This window comes from Calidris pugnax, unplaced genomic scaffold (genome assembly GCF_001431845.1).
Source record: "Calidris pugnax isolate Ruff unplaced genomic scaffold, ASM143184v1 scaffold27, whole genome shotgun sequence".
NCBI classification, from domain to species: Eukaryota; Metazoa; Chordata; class Aves; order Charadriiformes; family Scolopacidae; genus Calidris; species Calidris pugnax.
Genome location: NW_015090893.1, coordinates 14,371,850 through 14,389,905, shown reverse-complemented (window position 1 = coordinate 14,389,905; position 18,056 = coordinate 14,371,850). Strand labels below are relative to the sequence as shown.

General features: G+C 41.0%; 1 protein-coding gene across 6 annotated transcripts in view; it reads right to left on the bottom strand.

Moving 5' to 3' along the window:
• Positions 1–2,258: 2,258 nt before the first annotated feature.
• The window catches only part of FAM13B (family with sequence similarity 13 member B), a 50,130-nt gene continuing 34,332 nt past the window's right edge, over positions 2,259–18,056 (bottom strand). For 4 of the 6 annotated variants that reach the window (XM_014948084.1, XM_014948087.1, XM_014948085.1 and 1 more), the window contains exons 15-25: positions 15,267–15,332; positions 13,979–14,189; positions 12,171–12,300; positions 11,638–11,719; positions 11,133–11,362; positions 10,699–10,782; positions 9,344–9,439; positions 7,001–7,084; positions 6,724–6,896; positions 6,193–6,294; positions 2,259–4,671 (exon numbers count right to left, since the gene is read on the bottom strand). In XM_014948084.1, coding sequence (XP_014803570.1) covers positions 4,548–4,671; positions 6,193–6,294; positions 6,724–6,896; positions 7,001–7,084; positions 9,344–9,439; positions 10,699–10,782; positions 11,133–11,362; positions 11,638–11,719; positions 12,171–12,300; positions 13,979–14,189; positions 15,267–15,332 — 1,382 coding nt within the window. In that variant the 3' untranslated portion in view covers positions 2,259–4,547. The remainder of the gene's footprint in view (positions 4,672–6,192; positions 6,295–6,723; positions 6,897–7,000; positions 7,085–9,343; positions 9,440–10,698; positions 10,783–11,132; positions 11,363–11,637; positions 11,720–12,170; positions 12,301–13,978; positions 14,190–15,266; positions 15,333–18,056) is intronic. The other 2 variants (XM_014948089.1, XM_014948088.1) reach the window with 2 other exon arrangements.

Sequence of the window (18,056 nt, the reverse complement as noted above, 5' to 3'; positions counted from 1 at the left end):
ATCTGCTGCCAAGGTTAATGCTTATTCCTCAACAGCTCTTGTTCCAGGCACCTGCTGCTCCCAAAACAGGTCACTGTTGCCTTCAGAGAAAAATATATTATTATTCTTTCCGGAAATAATCTTTTATTCCGATCAGCCTTAAGAGCTGGGACCACTAGAGGGCGCTTTGCTTCACCCTCGCACCAGCCCGAGTTTCCCGACTCCTTTTTATTCCTAAATCCATTTATACCCGTTGCCTTGGAGACCAGGTGGTACATCCAGGCCAGAAGCCACCTACTCCCGTGTAATCGTTAACATTTGTCCTTTGCTGGGACTCAGCCACAAATAAAACACACCTCCAGGTGCTGTCTGAAGATACCACTTCAGCCCAGTAACACGACGTAGCCACGCACTGGTCTGCCTGTCAGGGTTCACTGGTTTTGTACTTCAGTCTCCTGGCCGAGCCCAGACACCCCTCGCTCTTCTAAAAGAGACCAGTTTAGAACAAAACTGCCTCTTCCTTCCCCTTCCCCTCGTTGCTGTGCAGTGTCCCGTGACACTTGGCCCAGTCTCTGTAGGTCACCGCTGACCTGTTTATCAGGATTACTCAAGAGCCTGACGCGCAGGAGAACAGATTCGTTCCACCTTCGGCATCTCCGACCTTTCTGCCTCCTGGCAACCCCTCTCCTCCAAAAAGTAACCTTTAGCCACAGTTACTTACCCAGAACTTCGTGGAAGAGCTTTCAAGTGCTCCTCATCCTTCCCCTACTCCTCTGGAGCACAGGAAACCCTCCTTACAGCCCACCTCACTTCTGCCAGCAGGGTCCTTGCCCCACGCACACGTGACGGCTCAAGCAAAGCTCTTGGAAAAGGTAAAGCCTGGAATAGTGGAGATCTGCATTGAATCAGAACTGGGTCTTCATCAAAGAAGATCTGTCCCAGTACCACCCAGCTTTTTGCACCCTCAAAAATATCTGTTCTGCCTCCGTTTTGGCTAATGGTGTTTAAAACAGGGTTGTTTTCCTAATTCTTGTATTTTTCTTAGGTCATCGTTTTGTAGCATGTGGATTTTAAACAGTTCACACCAAACCATTATTTGAAGGATCTTTGTCTTCTCATTGGCATCTTGGTCAGAGCAAGCTTTGTGGAAAAAAGAATGCTAAGGAAGAACAGAGGATTGAAGAACAGATCTGTAACAGCCCTGCTCGTTCTTCAAGCCAGTGTCCTAAGAGTTTGTGCTTTCTTTTTCCCCCATCTTCAGAGGAAAGATGATGTGATCAGAGGGAAGGGTGTCCTGTCCCACCCCAAAGGAGGTACTGAAGGCCACCTTCTGCCTCCTCTCCCTCAACATCCCAGCTGTCTTCCTTCCTCCCACGTACCTCACTGCCACCCATTCACCAGCAGAGCCTTCACCTTCAGTTCTTCTGTCTCTGCCAGGCCTTAGGCTGAAAAAAGGTGATTTATACAAAATACAACAGAAGAGTCAGTTTGAAAGACCTCAAGCACTTTTCGTATGAACTTACCTCAATATACTATGAAAAAAAAGAATCTATTTTGTCTGGAGGAAAAGCATCCTCTTGTGATTACAGCAGTGGGTGCAGTAACAGCGTGCTCTGGCCACAAGCACAGCCGTAAAATCAGACCACTGAGAGAATCCTGGCATGGTTTGGGTTAGGAAGGATCTGTAAAGGCCATTTAGTGTCCCCCCCCTGCCCTGGGCAGGGACACCTCCCACCACACCAGGTTGCTCCAAGCCCCCTCCAACCTGGCCTTGAACCCCTCCAGGGATGGGGCAGCCACAGCTTCTCTGGGCAACCTGGGCCAGGCTCTCACCACCCTCAGCGTAAACAATTTCTTCTATCTAGTCTAATTCTGCCCTCTTTTAGCTTAAAACCATTATCCCTTGTCCTGCCACAACAGGCCCTGCTAAATATACAGAGACACAATCAATTACTGCTCATCAGCTGAAGGTGTATTTACCAGTAGTGAACTAATTAGCCCAGTAATGGCTGAATCAGCCCTGCCCCATCTGCTGCTGACATTGCTGCTCTTGGAGCAGGAATGAGCTGCTTTAACGAGGTAAAATAAGGCCCAAAGAGCCACAGGTTCACCAGGGGCTGTCTCAGCACCTGAGCTGTCACCGGAGCTGGTGGCTCCGCTGCAGAACGGGGACCTGAGCAACACCCCAAAATACACACACCCCCAGGAACAGCGAAGGACTTGGCCCTTGGTTTGAAGAGACGGCAGCGGAGGAGAAAGCACGATGAGAAACAACGATATATGACAATAAAGGTTAAGGTACTTTTATTATAAAAGTCTATACAATGAGCACCAGACATAGCAATGCAATTATATCTGGTTCAGTTTATATATATATTCCATATCTATATATCCATATAGATATATAGGTTTTGCTTTTACCAAAGTAAAACTGTTATATCACAAAATGCCTAGTTCTACCATTTCTTTATTGCTCAACAAGGATGGCACAAACCACACTCAGCGTTAACTGTTGCCATGCGCATCTACTAGGGAATAAACAGCCAAACACCGCATAACGAACACAAAGCAGCTGTTAATTCTGAATTGGAACCAGTCTGATCACTCACTCACTTATAAAAATATCGGAATCATATAGATTTAAGCATTATAAAGGAGGAATATATTATTTAAAACATTTAAATAGTGCATATTGACATTTTGCATGTGGTATATAAAACACAAAACATTCATGTACAACACTATACAGTACACATTAGTTTCAATGGTTGGATACACCCGTGTCTGCAGACTGAGAGAAAAGGAACTGAAGTGTACATTGCACAACGGAACTGAAGAAAAATGGATAAATGGTCTCAGGACTAGTTTAACCTCAGCACTCTCCAAGGTCCCACATCATTTTGCAGTTTAAAAAAAAAAAAACCAAAATAAACCCCCCCCAAAAAAAGAGGCAAACCACCAGTGCTCAATAGTTTTAGTGCTTTTTTTTTTCTTTTCTGAATTCCAAAATTACATGCCTACAAGCAGAGTTAAAAAACCAAACCAAGAAGTATTCTACAGTACACAGATGAAATCTGAGCACTAAATATCCTACTTTCAACCTATTTCATATGCTTCACGACCCAACAGCAAGTCTCTGAGGTTACATGCCAGCCATTCCTTACGAAAAAGTTCATTTTTGGTCTTTCAGAAAGCAGTGTGAATAATAGCTCTTGTTGACATCAGCCCGTCATAAAAAACATGCAGTGAGAGGAGGTGCATGCAAAACGTGGCCACAATCAAACCCATACATTAAAGGAAAAAAAAAAACAAAAAAGAACAAAAAAAAATTAAAACTGAGAAAGCACCAGTTAAAAATTAACACTTAGATTTTGCCAGATCAAAACCAGCTGCTGCTGGCTGTTGCGGAGCGTAAAGCTAGAGCTAAATCATCATCATTCAGCACGGCAGATGTGATACTCAAAAACATTATTTAGTTTCAACTCCGAAGCTAAATCATGCAAGGCCCATAAACTGTTTTGCTTACATCGTTAAGGGTTAGGGAACTTATTTTTATTCTCCAACTGTAAAACAAAATCGTGCTAAACCAGCAGTGATTTTTTTTTCCAATGGAACCCAACAGTTCACCCTGTGGTGCGCGGTAACTACACTGATTTTAGCCCTTGATACCAACACTTCTTTCAGGTACAGAGGAATTTGAACTCTTTTCTGCTGGAGCTACTCGAGTCTCAGCGCCATCAGATTCCCCACACATCCAAATGTTCTTTAATGTTCCTCAAATCTTCCGCGAGCGGAGACGCAGTATCCAATTCAGCCCAAACACTATGTCACCACTAGTGGATAACAACCCATCGACCGAGAGAATGAACAGCAGTAACACAAGTCCTGGAGGCAGCGTGTGATACAACTTTGCAGTTTTCCAAGTTTTAAAAGACACTAAAGGAAGGTCACTTTCTGGTTTGTCCACTCTCATCTTTACCAAGGAGGAAACGTGACCGTTAATGAGCAAAATCCATAGAATTATTACCGTGTTATAGGTGCAATTTAGAATAGCAAAAATTAAAGTTGTTCCACAGCAGTCCTCTGAAAGGAATTTCACTCTGGTTTTAGAATGTTCCAGGAAAAAGAGCTGGATGTTTAATTTGCTGACTTTTTTCCACCCCCAAAATAAAAAAAAAATAGGCAGGAGGAGTAGTTCAGTGTAGCATTACGCTATTAATAATTTCTTCGATAATGCAAAATGTTGGTAATAACAAAAGTCTCAAAGTTCTTGAATGCTAAAGTGAAAAAAAAAAACCTAAAAAAGCTGTGGTTGTTTTGGAACAAGATGGATGTATCTGGAATAGAAAACTTTTGATGGAACCTGTGTTTGCTAAAGTTGGATAGAGCAGTCTCGAACTGAGACATCTGACTTGCTCTCTAGACAGGACCTACTCACCCTCAAACAAGTTCTAGTGGCACCACCATAAAGTGCACGAACCGGATGCTTTCAACAGCGCGCGACAAACCAACACGAGCCCCCGAGAACCACGGAACCCCACGGCAGCCACCGGCTGGAGGAACACCATTTAAATGGATTTTGAAGAATCTTGTTTGCTGATGAGGACTTCCAGGAGCCGGAGTTTGGCTTTGATTTTCTTGTACTCCCTGTACTCGTCGAGCATCGGAACCCGGTCTTCTTTCTGCACGTTCCTGTAACGAGAAACAGAGCCAAGTTTGAAGAAAATCTTCTCTTCCACACAACAGCAGCAACGTATCTTAGGGCAGATAAAACCATTTTTAGCAGCTTGGTAACCAATAATAGACACATTGTTATATTTTACCTAAAAAGCTGAACAGAAAACCCAGCAGCATTTATTCAGCACAACTGATTATAAATGCTTCTTTTAAATTCTTCTAGAGACTTTATTAACAGGATACAAATACTTTCATTTCACATCCTATATATATATACATTACTGAAAAATAGAAATAAATTTAAGTCGATCTACATGTTCACTGTATGTATGTAGACTGACCCACAAATTGATAGCAGAAAATTATTCTAATTTATTTAAAACTGAACTATAATAATTTAATCTATTAATCCAACTTATTTTTAAATCAACCCTTCATTAAGAACCTCATTACTTGCCATTAAAGTCAAAAGGAATTAACCAAATCCAGGAAGTCAGTGGGATTTATACGACCAATGGGCCAGGAGTTGATAGTTACAGAGAAATAGAGTAGAAAGTGTAGATAAATGAGAAATCTGCCAGTCAGGAACCTGCCTGACCTCTTAAGAGTGTTTTAGTTTTGTTGATAAGGTGATACACCTGGAAAAACCTCCTGTTACACAAACAGGGAAACTTCTTTGCCCTATGTTAAAAACACAGGGGTAATCTGAGGGGGTTTTATATATATAAAATATATTTGTATAAGTATTTTAATTAATTTTTTTTAATGAAAAAAACAACTTCTTCCACTTTCATTACTATGCTTTACAGACTGTAAGGGAGGAGACAAAACTCAGGAGCAGGCGTCCTCTGCTAGTAAAAGTACACCAGGATGTTATCTCCTTCAGGAGATCATTTATACCAGAGATTCATCACAGAATCACAGAATGGTTACAGTTGGAAGGGACCTTAAAGACCATCCAGTTCCAACCCCCTGCCCTGGGCAGGGACACCTCCCACCAGAGCAGGTTGCTCCAAGCCCCATCCAGCCTGGCCTTGAACCCCTCCAGGGATGGGGCAGCCACAGCTTCTCTGGGCAACCTGGGCCAGGCTCTCACCACCCTCACACCAAAGAATTTCTTTCTAATATCTCATCTCAATCTCCCCTCTTTCAGTTTAAAACCATTCCCCCTCATCCTATCGCTACACTCCCTGACAAAGAGTCCCTCCTCATCTCTCCTGTAGCCCCTTCAGATACTGGAAGGCCATTATAAGGTCTCCCTGGAGCCTTCTCTTCTCCAGCCTGAACACCCCCAGCTCTCTCAGCCTGTCCCCACAGCAGAGGTGCCCCAGCCCTCTGAACATTTTGGTGGCCCTCTGCTGGACTTGCTCCAACAGGTCCATGTCCTTCCTGTGTTGAGGACTCCAAAGCTGGACACAGTAGATCTGATCAGATCAGATTCCACTCAGCAACATCCACACAAGAAAGTTGGAAAAAAACTGGCTACAAAATGAGCCCAAAGCTGCTCTCCAGCATCTGGGCTTGTGGTGAACAAACCTTCCATTCTGCTGATAAAACTCCTCTTCAAATTCTCGCAGAGTCTTCCGTAGCTTCTTTTTTTCAGCTCTGGCTTTCCACAGTTGCTCCAATAATTCAGGCCTAAAAATTTCAAGTAAAAGAAAAATACTGTTGGCTATCCAATAAAAATTCAATCCTTGAAAGCAGACCCAAACCCAACTGAGCCAGCTGCACTGATAGTACACTTCTCTTGCTCAGAAGGAATATGCTGTCTGTCTAGCGGTGAAATATTGAGAACAAAGTAGCAGTTAATAAAAGGGTATAAATTTTCTGCTGTTGACACAGCTCAAGTAGGGCTGGAGAAGGTTTAGAAGATACTAAACAAGTCACTGAATACAAAAAGGTCTCAGTGATGCGTGTCAGAGGAGAGATCACTCATCAACCCAAACGCTTCCTGAGAAGTGCTGAATGTGGCACTTCCCCTGACATCAGAGATTTGCTGTCACGACTGAAAGGGCAATAATTGCAACTTCTAGAAGAGAATTAGTCACCTTTTTATTTTCCACTTACATGGAAGCAGCGCGGGTGCTTGACAGCCTGAGGTCCCGGGTCAGCTTCTCTTGACCATCTTCAACATCAGACTCGGAGTTTTCAACCGGGCTCAGAACAGACTGTGTCTGGACAGCAGTTTTTAAGATATCGTTCAGGTCTGCAGACAAACCATCACTTTCCTCCTCCTCTTCCTGAAAGTCAAAGCAGAAATTGCAAACAAATATGAAATATTTCAGTTCCCTATTACAAACACTGGGAAATTGTTGTGGTTTTTTTTTAAATGCGCCATACACACCTTAATTTCTTCAAAAAAATGGGCAGTTTCACCTTCAATGATGGGCTGTAACATCTGCCCCCGCCTCTTGGTTGATGGTGACCCCTGCAAAAATTTGTTTCATTAAGTGCAATTAATGAATGCTGCGTGTGGTCAGAATTTTGTTCAAGTCACCTAACACCTAAAGTTATTTCTTCTTTGAGAAGAATAAAAGACTGCAAACATACTTACAGAGCACAGACTAAATTACCATATAATAAGCCAAAAAACTCAGATGCCCAAAGTATCCTGGACAGAGAAGTAAAAATATCTGAAACTTTAATATTCCTCTTCTTAAAATAAAAAGCACTCACTCTCCGTGTTTTGTAGAAAATTCACAAAGTGCAAAAGCATCTCTGAATTTCGTATTTGCTCTTGTTCCTCCCAAACCAAACCACAGGGAGATTATAAAGGTGAAGTTAGACAATGCCAAGGCTGGTTTTTATCTTCTGCCAGTTTCTCTGGCCTCTGAAGCCCCGCAGCTGAGGCTACTGCCACCCCTCAGAGGCAAAACCCTTTGAGCTCCAGCCCAAAGCAGGAGCCCCTGTGCCTTACAGGTGTCACACACCCCCATGGTGACACCCTGCTCATCCCTGGACAGCACAAACAATATCAACACATGGACTCTTTCAACAGGAGGGAGGTGGAACACAAAAGGCACACGCAGACAGTGACCTGTCAAAAAACTTTAGTTCATGAAAGGTAAATAGATTCCTGCTTCTTTGGACATTTCCACACAGGCTTCAGGGTATGTCGTTAGTTTACAGGGACACCATAAGGGAGCTCTCATGGAAGCAAGTGTCATATAAACCAAAAAGCAATTCTTGAAATACCTGACACTGGATACAGCCAACCTAGAAGCTACCACTGAATAATCCTGGTAATTAGAGAGCTCCACATCTCTCTCATAGGATTCAAAAGCAGAGGCCTGTGAAAAATATTTTACAGAAGCTGCCTACAGCACAGATTAGGAATTATGTTTCCAAGATTTCTTCTGAATTTAAAATCTTTTTGGTTGCCTATCACCCAGCCCTTTATTTCACAGAAAAAAAAAAAAAAAAAAACCACAAGAACAAAAAGAGAATGACTACGATATAGTCATAAGGCTACTGGCAATATCAAATGCATCTCAGCTGAAGAGTCAGATTTTTGAGGTGAGAGATGGGATAAAACTCAACCAGTCAAGGGCACCCCCACCAGCCTCTGACTCAACAGTCATGGAGAAAAGCTTAGGTGTCCAAAAACAACCTGTGTTTATGGAGTTCAAAAAGGGATAGTGATGTAATAGACCTTAAACTGAAATATGACTGCCACATAAAATACATTTTTCTATAAAAACAGCTGCCCAAAAATGTGTGTGCAAAAAAGGAATGATGTGGAACTGGTCCCTTTATCTCAACGTACTACAGCTCAAAGGGGACAGCTAAGAACAGTTGGAGTCAACGTAAACAGCCGATTAAGTTCCTGCTGAGTAAGACACTGCCCGGCTACGTAAATCTGGTAGAGACCTGTCTGTGCGTAAAGAGATTATCTCACGTCAGCCACGCAGTCCTTTCCTTCTAAAAAGGTCAAGTAGCTCATATCAAATCTGTTCTGCTGCAAGTCTGGGTCATCACGTGAGATTTGGGTTCTAGCTCATGAAGAACTAAGCCAGGAGCTGGTTGTCATTCCCCAGCTGTTTCACAGGTACCATAAACAAGGTTACACCAATCTCCTGGCACAGTATGGAGACTTTTCTTCCTCATCTCTTACAAGCCCACAGAGAGAGGAAAGAAAAGAACAGAAAGCACTGCCAAGTGAGAAGGAAATGAAGTGAAAACACCATGGAAAAGCACAGATGTTGTACAGATGCTGCAGATGTTGCTACCGTGTCTGACACTGGGGAAGGATGAAGGAATGAAATGGTTCTGATGGCCATCCTACCCCTCCTGTCACCTCCTGCTGCTGGTGACAGGAACCTGCAGCACAAGAGAGGGGTGAGTTCCACTGCAACTGGTGTTACTATTCTTGGGAGGACTAGAAGCACAGTATGTACTGCAGATCCATAGGTAGCACAGCAACTGGGGAACGTCTCAGCCACAGCAAAAACAGATTATTTCCTTCCACCCAGAACCATTTACTTCCTAACAGCCATCAAGGTCACAGACAGCTTTGAACTGCTCTGCTCTCTGCAGTAAATCAAACGTCTCAAGTACAATGACAGTATCACCTTAGATCTTCCACAAGACAGGTGGATTTCATGGAACAGTGTTACTAACTCCTCTAAAGGCAGCCTAGCAGTTCAAAGGTGGGAAAAAGAATAGAAATAGCATTTGTTTTACTCACAAGAATAGGAGTAATGCTTGCTCTAGTTAACATTTGTTTTACAAGTCTGTATCTGTCATAAAGTGGCTTCACAATATGTCTTTCTTCTCTAGTAACCTGAAGGCAGAGAAACCACAGAATTAATTATACCAGTCACTCAGTAATATACAAGCAAACAAAGTGGTATAGCTCCTCATGCCAGGCCACGTACATTCCAGTTAGGAACATAAAACTACTTTAAATTGTGAATATGAAATCGGGTTTATGCAGATAAGGGGGAATAAGTGGGTGCTTTTTCCTGCTCTCTTTTCTCACTTTAGCTCCCTTCTGTGGGAGGTGTCCCTGTCCACAGCAGGGGGGTTGGAACTAGATGACCTTTAAAGGTCCCTTCCAACCCAAACCATTCTATGATTCTACGATTTTTCAGGAAGAAGTTTTAAAGATTTCCAAAAAGTTAAGGGAGATTCAGTAGAGGCAAACCCTCTATCCTTAAAGACCCATGGAAAAAGAGGCAAAAAAGGGACCAAGAACTAGTGGAGAAGACCGTGTGCCTAGCAATGATGATGATTCCATAGAAATGAGAGGGGAAAAAAGAAAAAGATGAAACTGGAGAGAGATTTTATGTGATTTATTCTCAATTCTAATATGTACTCTAACATAACAAATCTTAAAGGCATTTTCTGCCTAAGGGGACTGTAGAACCAGTGCCAGCATCTCCAGGACCATTATTCTCCCTCGGGTTTAGATGGAAAGGCTCGGTGGGATGTCTATGGCAGCACTGATTCCACAGCCAGTGGGGCAGGTCCAGAAGGCTGACAGAAGAGTAACTGGAAAGATCTTGTGATTGGACTGGTGATGCTGATCACTGTCCAAAATAAAAACCCAGAACTTGAGGCACTAACTGCCAATCACTTACTCCACCTTCCATACCTCCAATCGCGTAAGGTACATGCCACACACTTGGGGGGAAAAAAAAAAAACAAACAAAAACCAAAACCCATGTCTTTTCATTTCTGTTTCTGTGAAATTCAGAATAATATTTCAGGCCTTTTCCCCTGAAATTCAATGGTGTCATTTATTTTTAAGATTTCCCTTTGCCTCACAGACATACAAGGCACCAAACAACACCAATCACTTTGCAAACTCCACTAACCTACTGGTTTGTGGAGAAAGGGCCTATTAATACATACACTTTTTTTTTTTTTTTTTTTAGAAGTCAGTGCAGTCATTTCCTCTGATGGCAACATGGCAACTGTGTTTTGGAGAAGAAAAAAACCCCACAGAGCAGCATTAAATCATAGCATCACTACTGCACAGGAGTTACTGTTGTCTACACACACATTAATATAGTTTGATGAAGTAAACCCAAGTATTACCGGTCGTCCATGTTGACTTTCATAATACAGGAGACTTTTCTGGAGAGATGTTTTCTCTTCTACCAAATGGTCCTTTGTCATTTTCTGTCAGAAGAATAATTTGCATTTAATCAAACACAAATCACTTGAACAGTTTTTCTACGCTATCAGCTATACAGATGCCTCAGCCAAACTTAGTTCAGTTAATTCCATACATCCCACCTTCATCCATTTATAGCTGTCAAATATTGTCAGCACATACTTGTAAATATTTTAGTAAAGAGTGAGCAAGGACGATGTGGTTTATCTTGATCAATTCCCCACAGAGTCTAAAATACGAGGGCTTGGTGAAAGGCTGCTCGACAGAGGCATCACTGTCAATAAAGTGCTATCTGAAGGGTCTATCTCCCTCTGTTATTCTCTTAGAAACAGCCCATCCAGAACCTTACACTTACTTTTATATCTTCTGGCAAACATCTCTCAACTCGTTTTTCCTTCAATCTTTTCAAAATGAGTTCAAGTGTGGCTTCCTTGGTGGGCTTCTTCTCCTTCTGCACAACCCGCGTCTCATCTCCGTTTTCTTCATCCTCTTGGTCAAGAGAGGAACCAAAGCTTTTTGGAAGAGTGTTACTTCGTGGCCTTGTTTGAGGTATGAATTCTCCATCTGAGTTCCTCTGCTTTGCATCTGAAATGAGAAAAATTGCTCAAGAGGTTTAAAGGAAATAACTCTCAGTTCATTTAACTGCAAGAGAAGGAATGCAACACCTTGAACAGGTAAACTGTCTCCTAATGAACTAAAAGCAATGCCTCCAAAATAATTTTATTTTGATTTTTGAATAGTTCAGAATCTAGTAATGGAGTATTTTTACTGCCCTGTAGAATTTTACTGAATGACTTAGCCATTTTAGCCATGTAGATTATTTGTGTTTGTAGAAAACCAGAAACTGTAGCATCCCTTACCTTTTATTTGCTTTCTCAATTTGGTAAGTTCAGTCATCCACTTTAAAACTTTTGGATTGGCTGCAATATCACTATAGGAAGGCTGAAAAACAATATAAAAACCACATTTACACACTAAATCTTGTTTATAAATATTTCTTTCAAGATTTGGTAGTATTTATGCCAGCGAATGCGACCTGTAACATGGATGTCACTCAGTATCAGACCAGACCTCAGTGCCAACCCGAGAACACTTGTGAAAATAAACCTGAAACAAGACATCAGATGTTGCCCCAGAGAGTGGTAAAATGCTTCTGTCTCTCCCCACACCTCCTCTGATACCCCCTCACTCTCACTGCATAAACAGCACTGCCTGCCCTTCTTTGGGCTCAGGAATAACAGCACGTTTTCCAGTATTACTGTTGCAGAGAGCAGCGTATAACAAAATTCTTCTCATTTGCCAACCAACAATTACTGGGTCATGAACTACAAGAAGTAACTTAGCTCCACCAGGCAGTCATTTATTCTGAGTAAAAGCGAAAGTGGTAACTTACCTTACTGTTTTTCTCTTTTTCAAATTGTTCCTCAAATTGCTTGATTTTTTTCTGTAATTTTTTGACAAGCTGATAGGGTGTCTTGTCTTCCCTTTTGTCATCTTTGGAGCTAAAGGATGCTCTTCGTGTTCTGTATTAAAAACATTTTTAAAATGTCATTTAAATAATTAAACAAGTGCAGACAACTTGCATATTTGAGTAACAGATGACTAATTTCAATTTTTTTCTCCAGTTCAAAATCCATTCTTCTCAGGTTTTCAGTCAGAGCTATTTACTTACTGAAGCAAAATGCTTTGATCTGCTGCCTTCAAAGCGTGATGTGTTATTTTTTCCTCTCTAATTTCAGTAATACCCCTAGCAGAAAAGCAGCATGTAAAGTTCAAATACAATAAACTAATGTACCATTAATTACATTATCATTAGAACAGTTCAGATCTTTCTGGTAGCCAGGCTACTTACCCAGGTCACTAGATACTCAGTACTTCTTGAAGTACTGGGCACAGAATAAAGCCTACGCTGGAAACTACCACTGAGCAATCCTTGGTAATTAGGCAGCTCCACTTAACTGTCTTAGGCAAGTTAATAGAGACTTATCTAACGAGTACAGTCTCGATCCCCTCAATCTGCAGGAGAGGACCTGGGTTAAGAACCCCACCTCTTCACTATTCTGCTGTCCCACACCTCTCCCTCTAACAGCTAATCCTTTCCTGTAACCTTTCTGAATGAAGACTTTCCACAGCCCAAATGAAGAACCTGCCCAGACCATCACTGCCCATTTCAGTTGCGATGGTTTGTACAACCTGGGTCTCTTTAGTGGGAGTGGACAACATGATATATGAAAAATAAACCCCAAATTATGCAATGTGAAAATAGACAGACATGTTACTGAGGGAAAAACAAACAATCAAACCAAAAAAAGGCCAAAATCATAGACCAGCAATCCAGTAAAGACTCGTAAACAAAGGATATAAATACTATCTGCAGCCCAGGAAGTGCCATCACAGCAGGTTGTCAAAAGCCCTGACCAGATGCCAGGGAAATCTGTGCAAGTTGCCCTATTTTTAAACTCTTTCCAGCAGCATCTGCCACTGGCCACTTTGGGAGACACGATACCATCCTGGATGAACCTCTGCTCTGACTCACTACAGCAGTTCCCGGGCAGGCAGAATGGCCAAATGGCCACATAATGCTACATTTGACCTTGGCTTTCATGAGAATGGCCACATAATGCTACATTTGACCTTGGTTTTCATGAGGGTCACCAAGATGCTGGGAGGACTGGAGCCCCTCTGCTGTGAGGACAGGCTGAGAGAGTTGGGGTTGTTCAGCCTGGAGAAGAGAAAGCTCTGGGGAGACCTTAGAGTCCTTTCCAGTCCCTAAAGGGGCTCCCAAGAAAGCTGAGGAGGGACTCTTGATCAGGGAGGGGAGCCATAGAGTGAGAGGTGGGACTCTTGATCAGGGAGGGGAGCCATGGGGTGAGAGGTAACTGAAAGAGGGGAGATTTAGATCAGATATTAGGAAGAACTTCCTTGCTGTGAGGGCAGTGAGATACTGGCCCAGGTTGCCCAGAGAAGCTGTGGATGTTCCATGCCTGGAGGTGTTCAAGGCCAGGTTGGATGGGGCTTTGAGCAACCTGGTGTAGTGGGAGGAGAGGCAGGGGGGTTGGAACTAGGTGATCTTTAAGGTTCTATGATTCTATGAGTTAATTTGTATCATGAAAACCCATGAGGTTCTTAAACAGCTGTATATTCATACTGGCATTAACATCTCCTGTTCCAACACCCACCAAATTGCATTAGAAGACATACCTAACAAAAGAAAGTGCTTTGGATGAAGAATCTAAGGTTTCTGGATCATGTAAGAAACGTTGGCTTTGCCCAAAATCCAAACTACGATGCGACAATATCGGATGACAGTCCTCTTCCAAGGGATGGTTAGTCATCCTTCCAGCCTGCGGGGAAAGCTGAGCTTCTCCAGATTCACTGTCCTCCTGCCAAGACTTGAAAGCAGGAAACGGATCTAGAAGATAAAAAGGGGACACAACATGGTACCTTTCTGTTAACAGAATTATAAACAAGAGCCAAAAGGAAACAAAAATGCATACCCAATGCTTAGTTGTATGCTATAGAGGATATGGTGTCATACACAAAGTGGATAAAAACATTGAAATACATCAGAAAGCTACAAATTCCGTCATATAACAATTGAAAGAAAAAGGTACTGAAATGAAGTATGCACACTAGGATCCCTTTTTCAAAGTGTATCTTGGGAGTATGCATCTTTGAACAGTTCAAGAGTGTAAAAGAGCCTTATTTACTTCTCAGAAATCCATAGTTAGAAGAATATATTTATTGTCCGTTGCAATATTTTGCTGTGGAAATTGATTTTTATACCTTACACAAGTACTTCGAAAGATTGTCTTCTTGGTTTTGAAGAAGGTAAACCTGGAAATACCTCTTTAGGTACAATACGTATTTGCTTATGTCTTTTTAAAGGAGTGTTGTTGGGCTTTTAAGTTTAAATCCATCTTGACACCACTGAGAAAAAGAGATTTCTTAATTTGTGGAAGGTGATTTTTTTTTAGGCAGGGGATTCCAAAACAATCAATTTTTTTAAATCTCTATAAAAAGTTAGTTGCTAACATCCCTTACAATTCTCAGGTATGATTGTCTTGCTGTCTAACAAATAGCTGATACGGCCTTCCAAGCACTTTAATTTAAATTCCCACCCCCCCTTTTCCTTTCAGAGCGTGTCTACATTTTCCAGTTCAAATCAGAAATTTGAAAACTGGGTTCAAAGTGTGCAGAACAACAATAAAACCCACAAAGTTTAAAAAAAAAAATAACCCTTGTACCTGCTTTCCATTGTACGTTTACTAAGCATTATTGGGATTTTTCATTTGGTTTTTAAGCCGTAATCTTGCCTGTTTACACAGCACAAGATACAAGAGGGGGACCTTTTAGGAAAAAGTAAACAAAAAACTTGCAGATCAGAATATTCCCCAGATGTAAGGGACAGCAGGTGAAGGGTTAGTTCAAAAGCAAACCATAAACTATCAAAAGGCAGATAACTGAACGTATGGCGAACCATACTTACCCTCCCCTTCTCTCTGCAGATGCATTGTTTTGAAATCAATGAGGGGGAAAGTGATAGGGCATGGTGCTAATAAAATGAAAAAGAATGGCAAAAAATACTAAAGTGAACACACAGCACAGTCAGAACAAACTATACATAACATGTAAAGCAGGAAGATACAGTACCAGGGAAAAACACCCCATCTTTTGGGCCAGGCCCTGAGCACTCTCAGCTTCCAAGCAATTTCAGTGGCAGGTAAGGATGCTCAGTCCTTAGCAAATTTGAACTTTTTACTGAAAAGGTTTACAAAGAACTGACACAGGAATAGTAAAGACTTATTGTAGTTCGGTAAGAGTCACATGCATCCTCACATTAACAAAAGACAAGTCCTAAATAGGCTTTTTTTGCTCACAGCTTGTAAAAAATAGATGGCGGTGATTTCCAAAAAGCAGGACAAATGCAGAAAAAAAATACTCAGAAATATAGATCTGCATTTTTGCCTTAAGCCAGCAAGCATTTTACGTTCATTTTCAAGAACTCTGTTGGTTACCAGACTTTAAGTTTTCTGTCACATAGGCTTTAATAACCCAAATCTTGTAAGAAGATTTGGACTAGTAGAGATTTCTTTCCAAAGCCAATCTCCTCCAGCGTAACGCCACAAGGACTCGCAGTGCCTTGGAAGGCTGAGATCCTAATACCCATTCTCAACAGGCCTGAGGAACAGCCAAAATTCAACTACTTTGCAATGAAATCACACTTCTTGCAAAATGTCATGACCTTCCTACCAAGAAGCTTGTAATATAAATTTATATACAGATATGTTACTTTCTTTTCAAAGAAAGAGTCATAAAATTATTTGGGTAAGTAAAACGAAAGCAACTTTTATGAGCAGATTTAAGGAAATAATGAGAATGGAAGCCACAAACCTTCTGAGAATACGTATTAAATCAGATTAACACAAATAGAGGATGCAACAAAATGTAATGTGCAAGTAAGCAATTAATGTAAATAAAGCACTGAGAACATAAGCAGGTTTGGTTTTGGTTTGGTTTTTTTTGTTGTTGTTCAGGTTTTTTTTAACTTCAGACAAAGAAATTAACTTGGGCAACAAGAATGAAAATCAGGACTTGGTGTCTTTGGATGCCTGTAAATCAGCTTCTGCACGACATGATGTACTCTGAATGTACATATTGCTAGGGCTCAAGGAGGCCAACCAGCAAATATTTTACAAATCTAAGTTTTGTAGTTCAATCACAAGTTGCAAACCTCATCATTTGTAAAAGGGCTAAAAGCGAAGGATAGATTAATGTAGGCAATTAATTGGGAAACCAGTCAACACTGGTGACAAATTAACAAGAAGTTATTACCATTTGAGCTGCAGCAGAAAGCTTTATGTGCTGACACGCTACAACTATACGCTGCACTGTCAAACTACGTACATCCCAGGTACACTTCACTAATTACAATTTTTCTAACACAGCAACCAGAAGTTAAGTGCAGTCGTTCTTTGTTACCAAGGTCTTACTAACATTTGACTGTGCTAACACAGCAACCAGAAGTTAAGTGCAGTCATTCTTTGTTACCAAGGTCTTACTAACGTTTGACTGTGACACACAGAGGCATCTCAAAGAATGGCTGTCCCTGGAACAGCCTGTTGGAAATTAAAATCCCATCCCTGCGTAGTAAATCTGAACTCTATCTACCAAGTTGTATTTGCAGTTCTTAAAATTGGAAACGAGTGGGCTGTGGTCACTGTACCATTGGTGACAGTTCACAGTATTTTAGCAAACTGTATCACTTGTGTTTGTTAAGGTGTGATGATTCAGAATATCAACACAAGGCAGAGGAAACAGGATATAAGGAACACATAAAAAGATAAGTACTTTGAAGAGAAGATATCGACAAGAGAGTTTTGCTCTGGTTACAAAGGGGTTATGTTTTTACTCAAGTAAAACAACACTCTAAACAGTTATTATCACACATTTGAGCAACAAAGTTCAGTAAAGTCACAAGCTTAGGGACTTGCTAAACCTGGAAGGCCATGAAGAATAAGGTTACAAACATAAGGAAGCCTGTCTGAGAGAAAACTGTTTCAAATGTTTTGCTTTTTCTAAAATCCAAACAATGGAGGGAGAAGGGGCACTGAAATAATATCTATCTGCAACTTTAACTTTTATTTGAAAACTTAAAGCTGTTTCAAGTTGTCCAATGACATGGAAACTATCTGACATTCCTGATGTTGAAAACAAAACAACCAAGAGATTTTTCAGAATAAATGAAATATAAATTACTGTGTTTAGTAGCTTAGTGATTTTAAGTCTAACTCAGCTAGTATTAGAACTTCAGTAGCTTTCATTTAAAAAAATAGAAAGGAAAAAACCAAGACATAATGTGAATATTAACAGGATGACCTAATCAGAGAAAGTGGTTTTAAGGATTTGGATGAGAGACTCAGGGTCCTGGGAACTGTAAGTCACTTTTCAAAAAAAAGAAAAACAAAACAATAAACAAAACCAAAACAAATAAAAAAACCCCAACCAAACAAAACCCACAAAATCTCTAATACGAAACTTCAGCTTTTTTCCTTTCTTTAATTGCTCCTTTGACTTTAGTTGCTCCTTTTTTCTTTACAGTTTGTTAAGATCCCTAAGTAAGTTGCAGATAGTTCTGAAAAAAGATGGGACCTATGTCATGACTTGGTCAATCTTACCGTGTGTGCAGGAACGCATTATTCCCATCGAAGTAAAGAAAAAAAGTGCAAGTTGTATGCTGCTTCTATTTTGGCAAATGTTCTATTTATCATTGCTAACT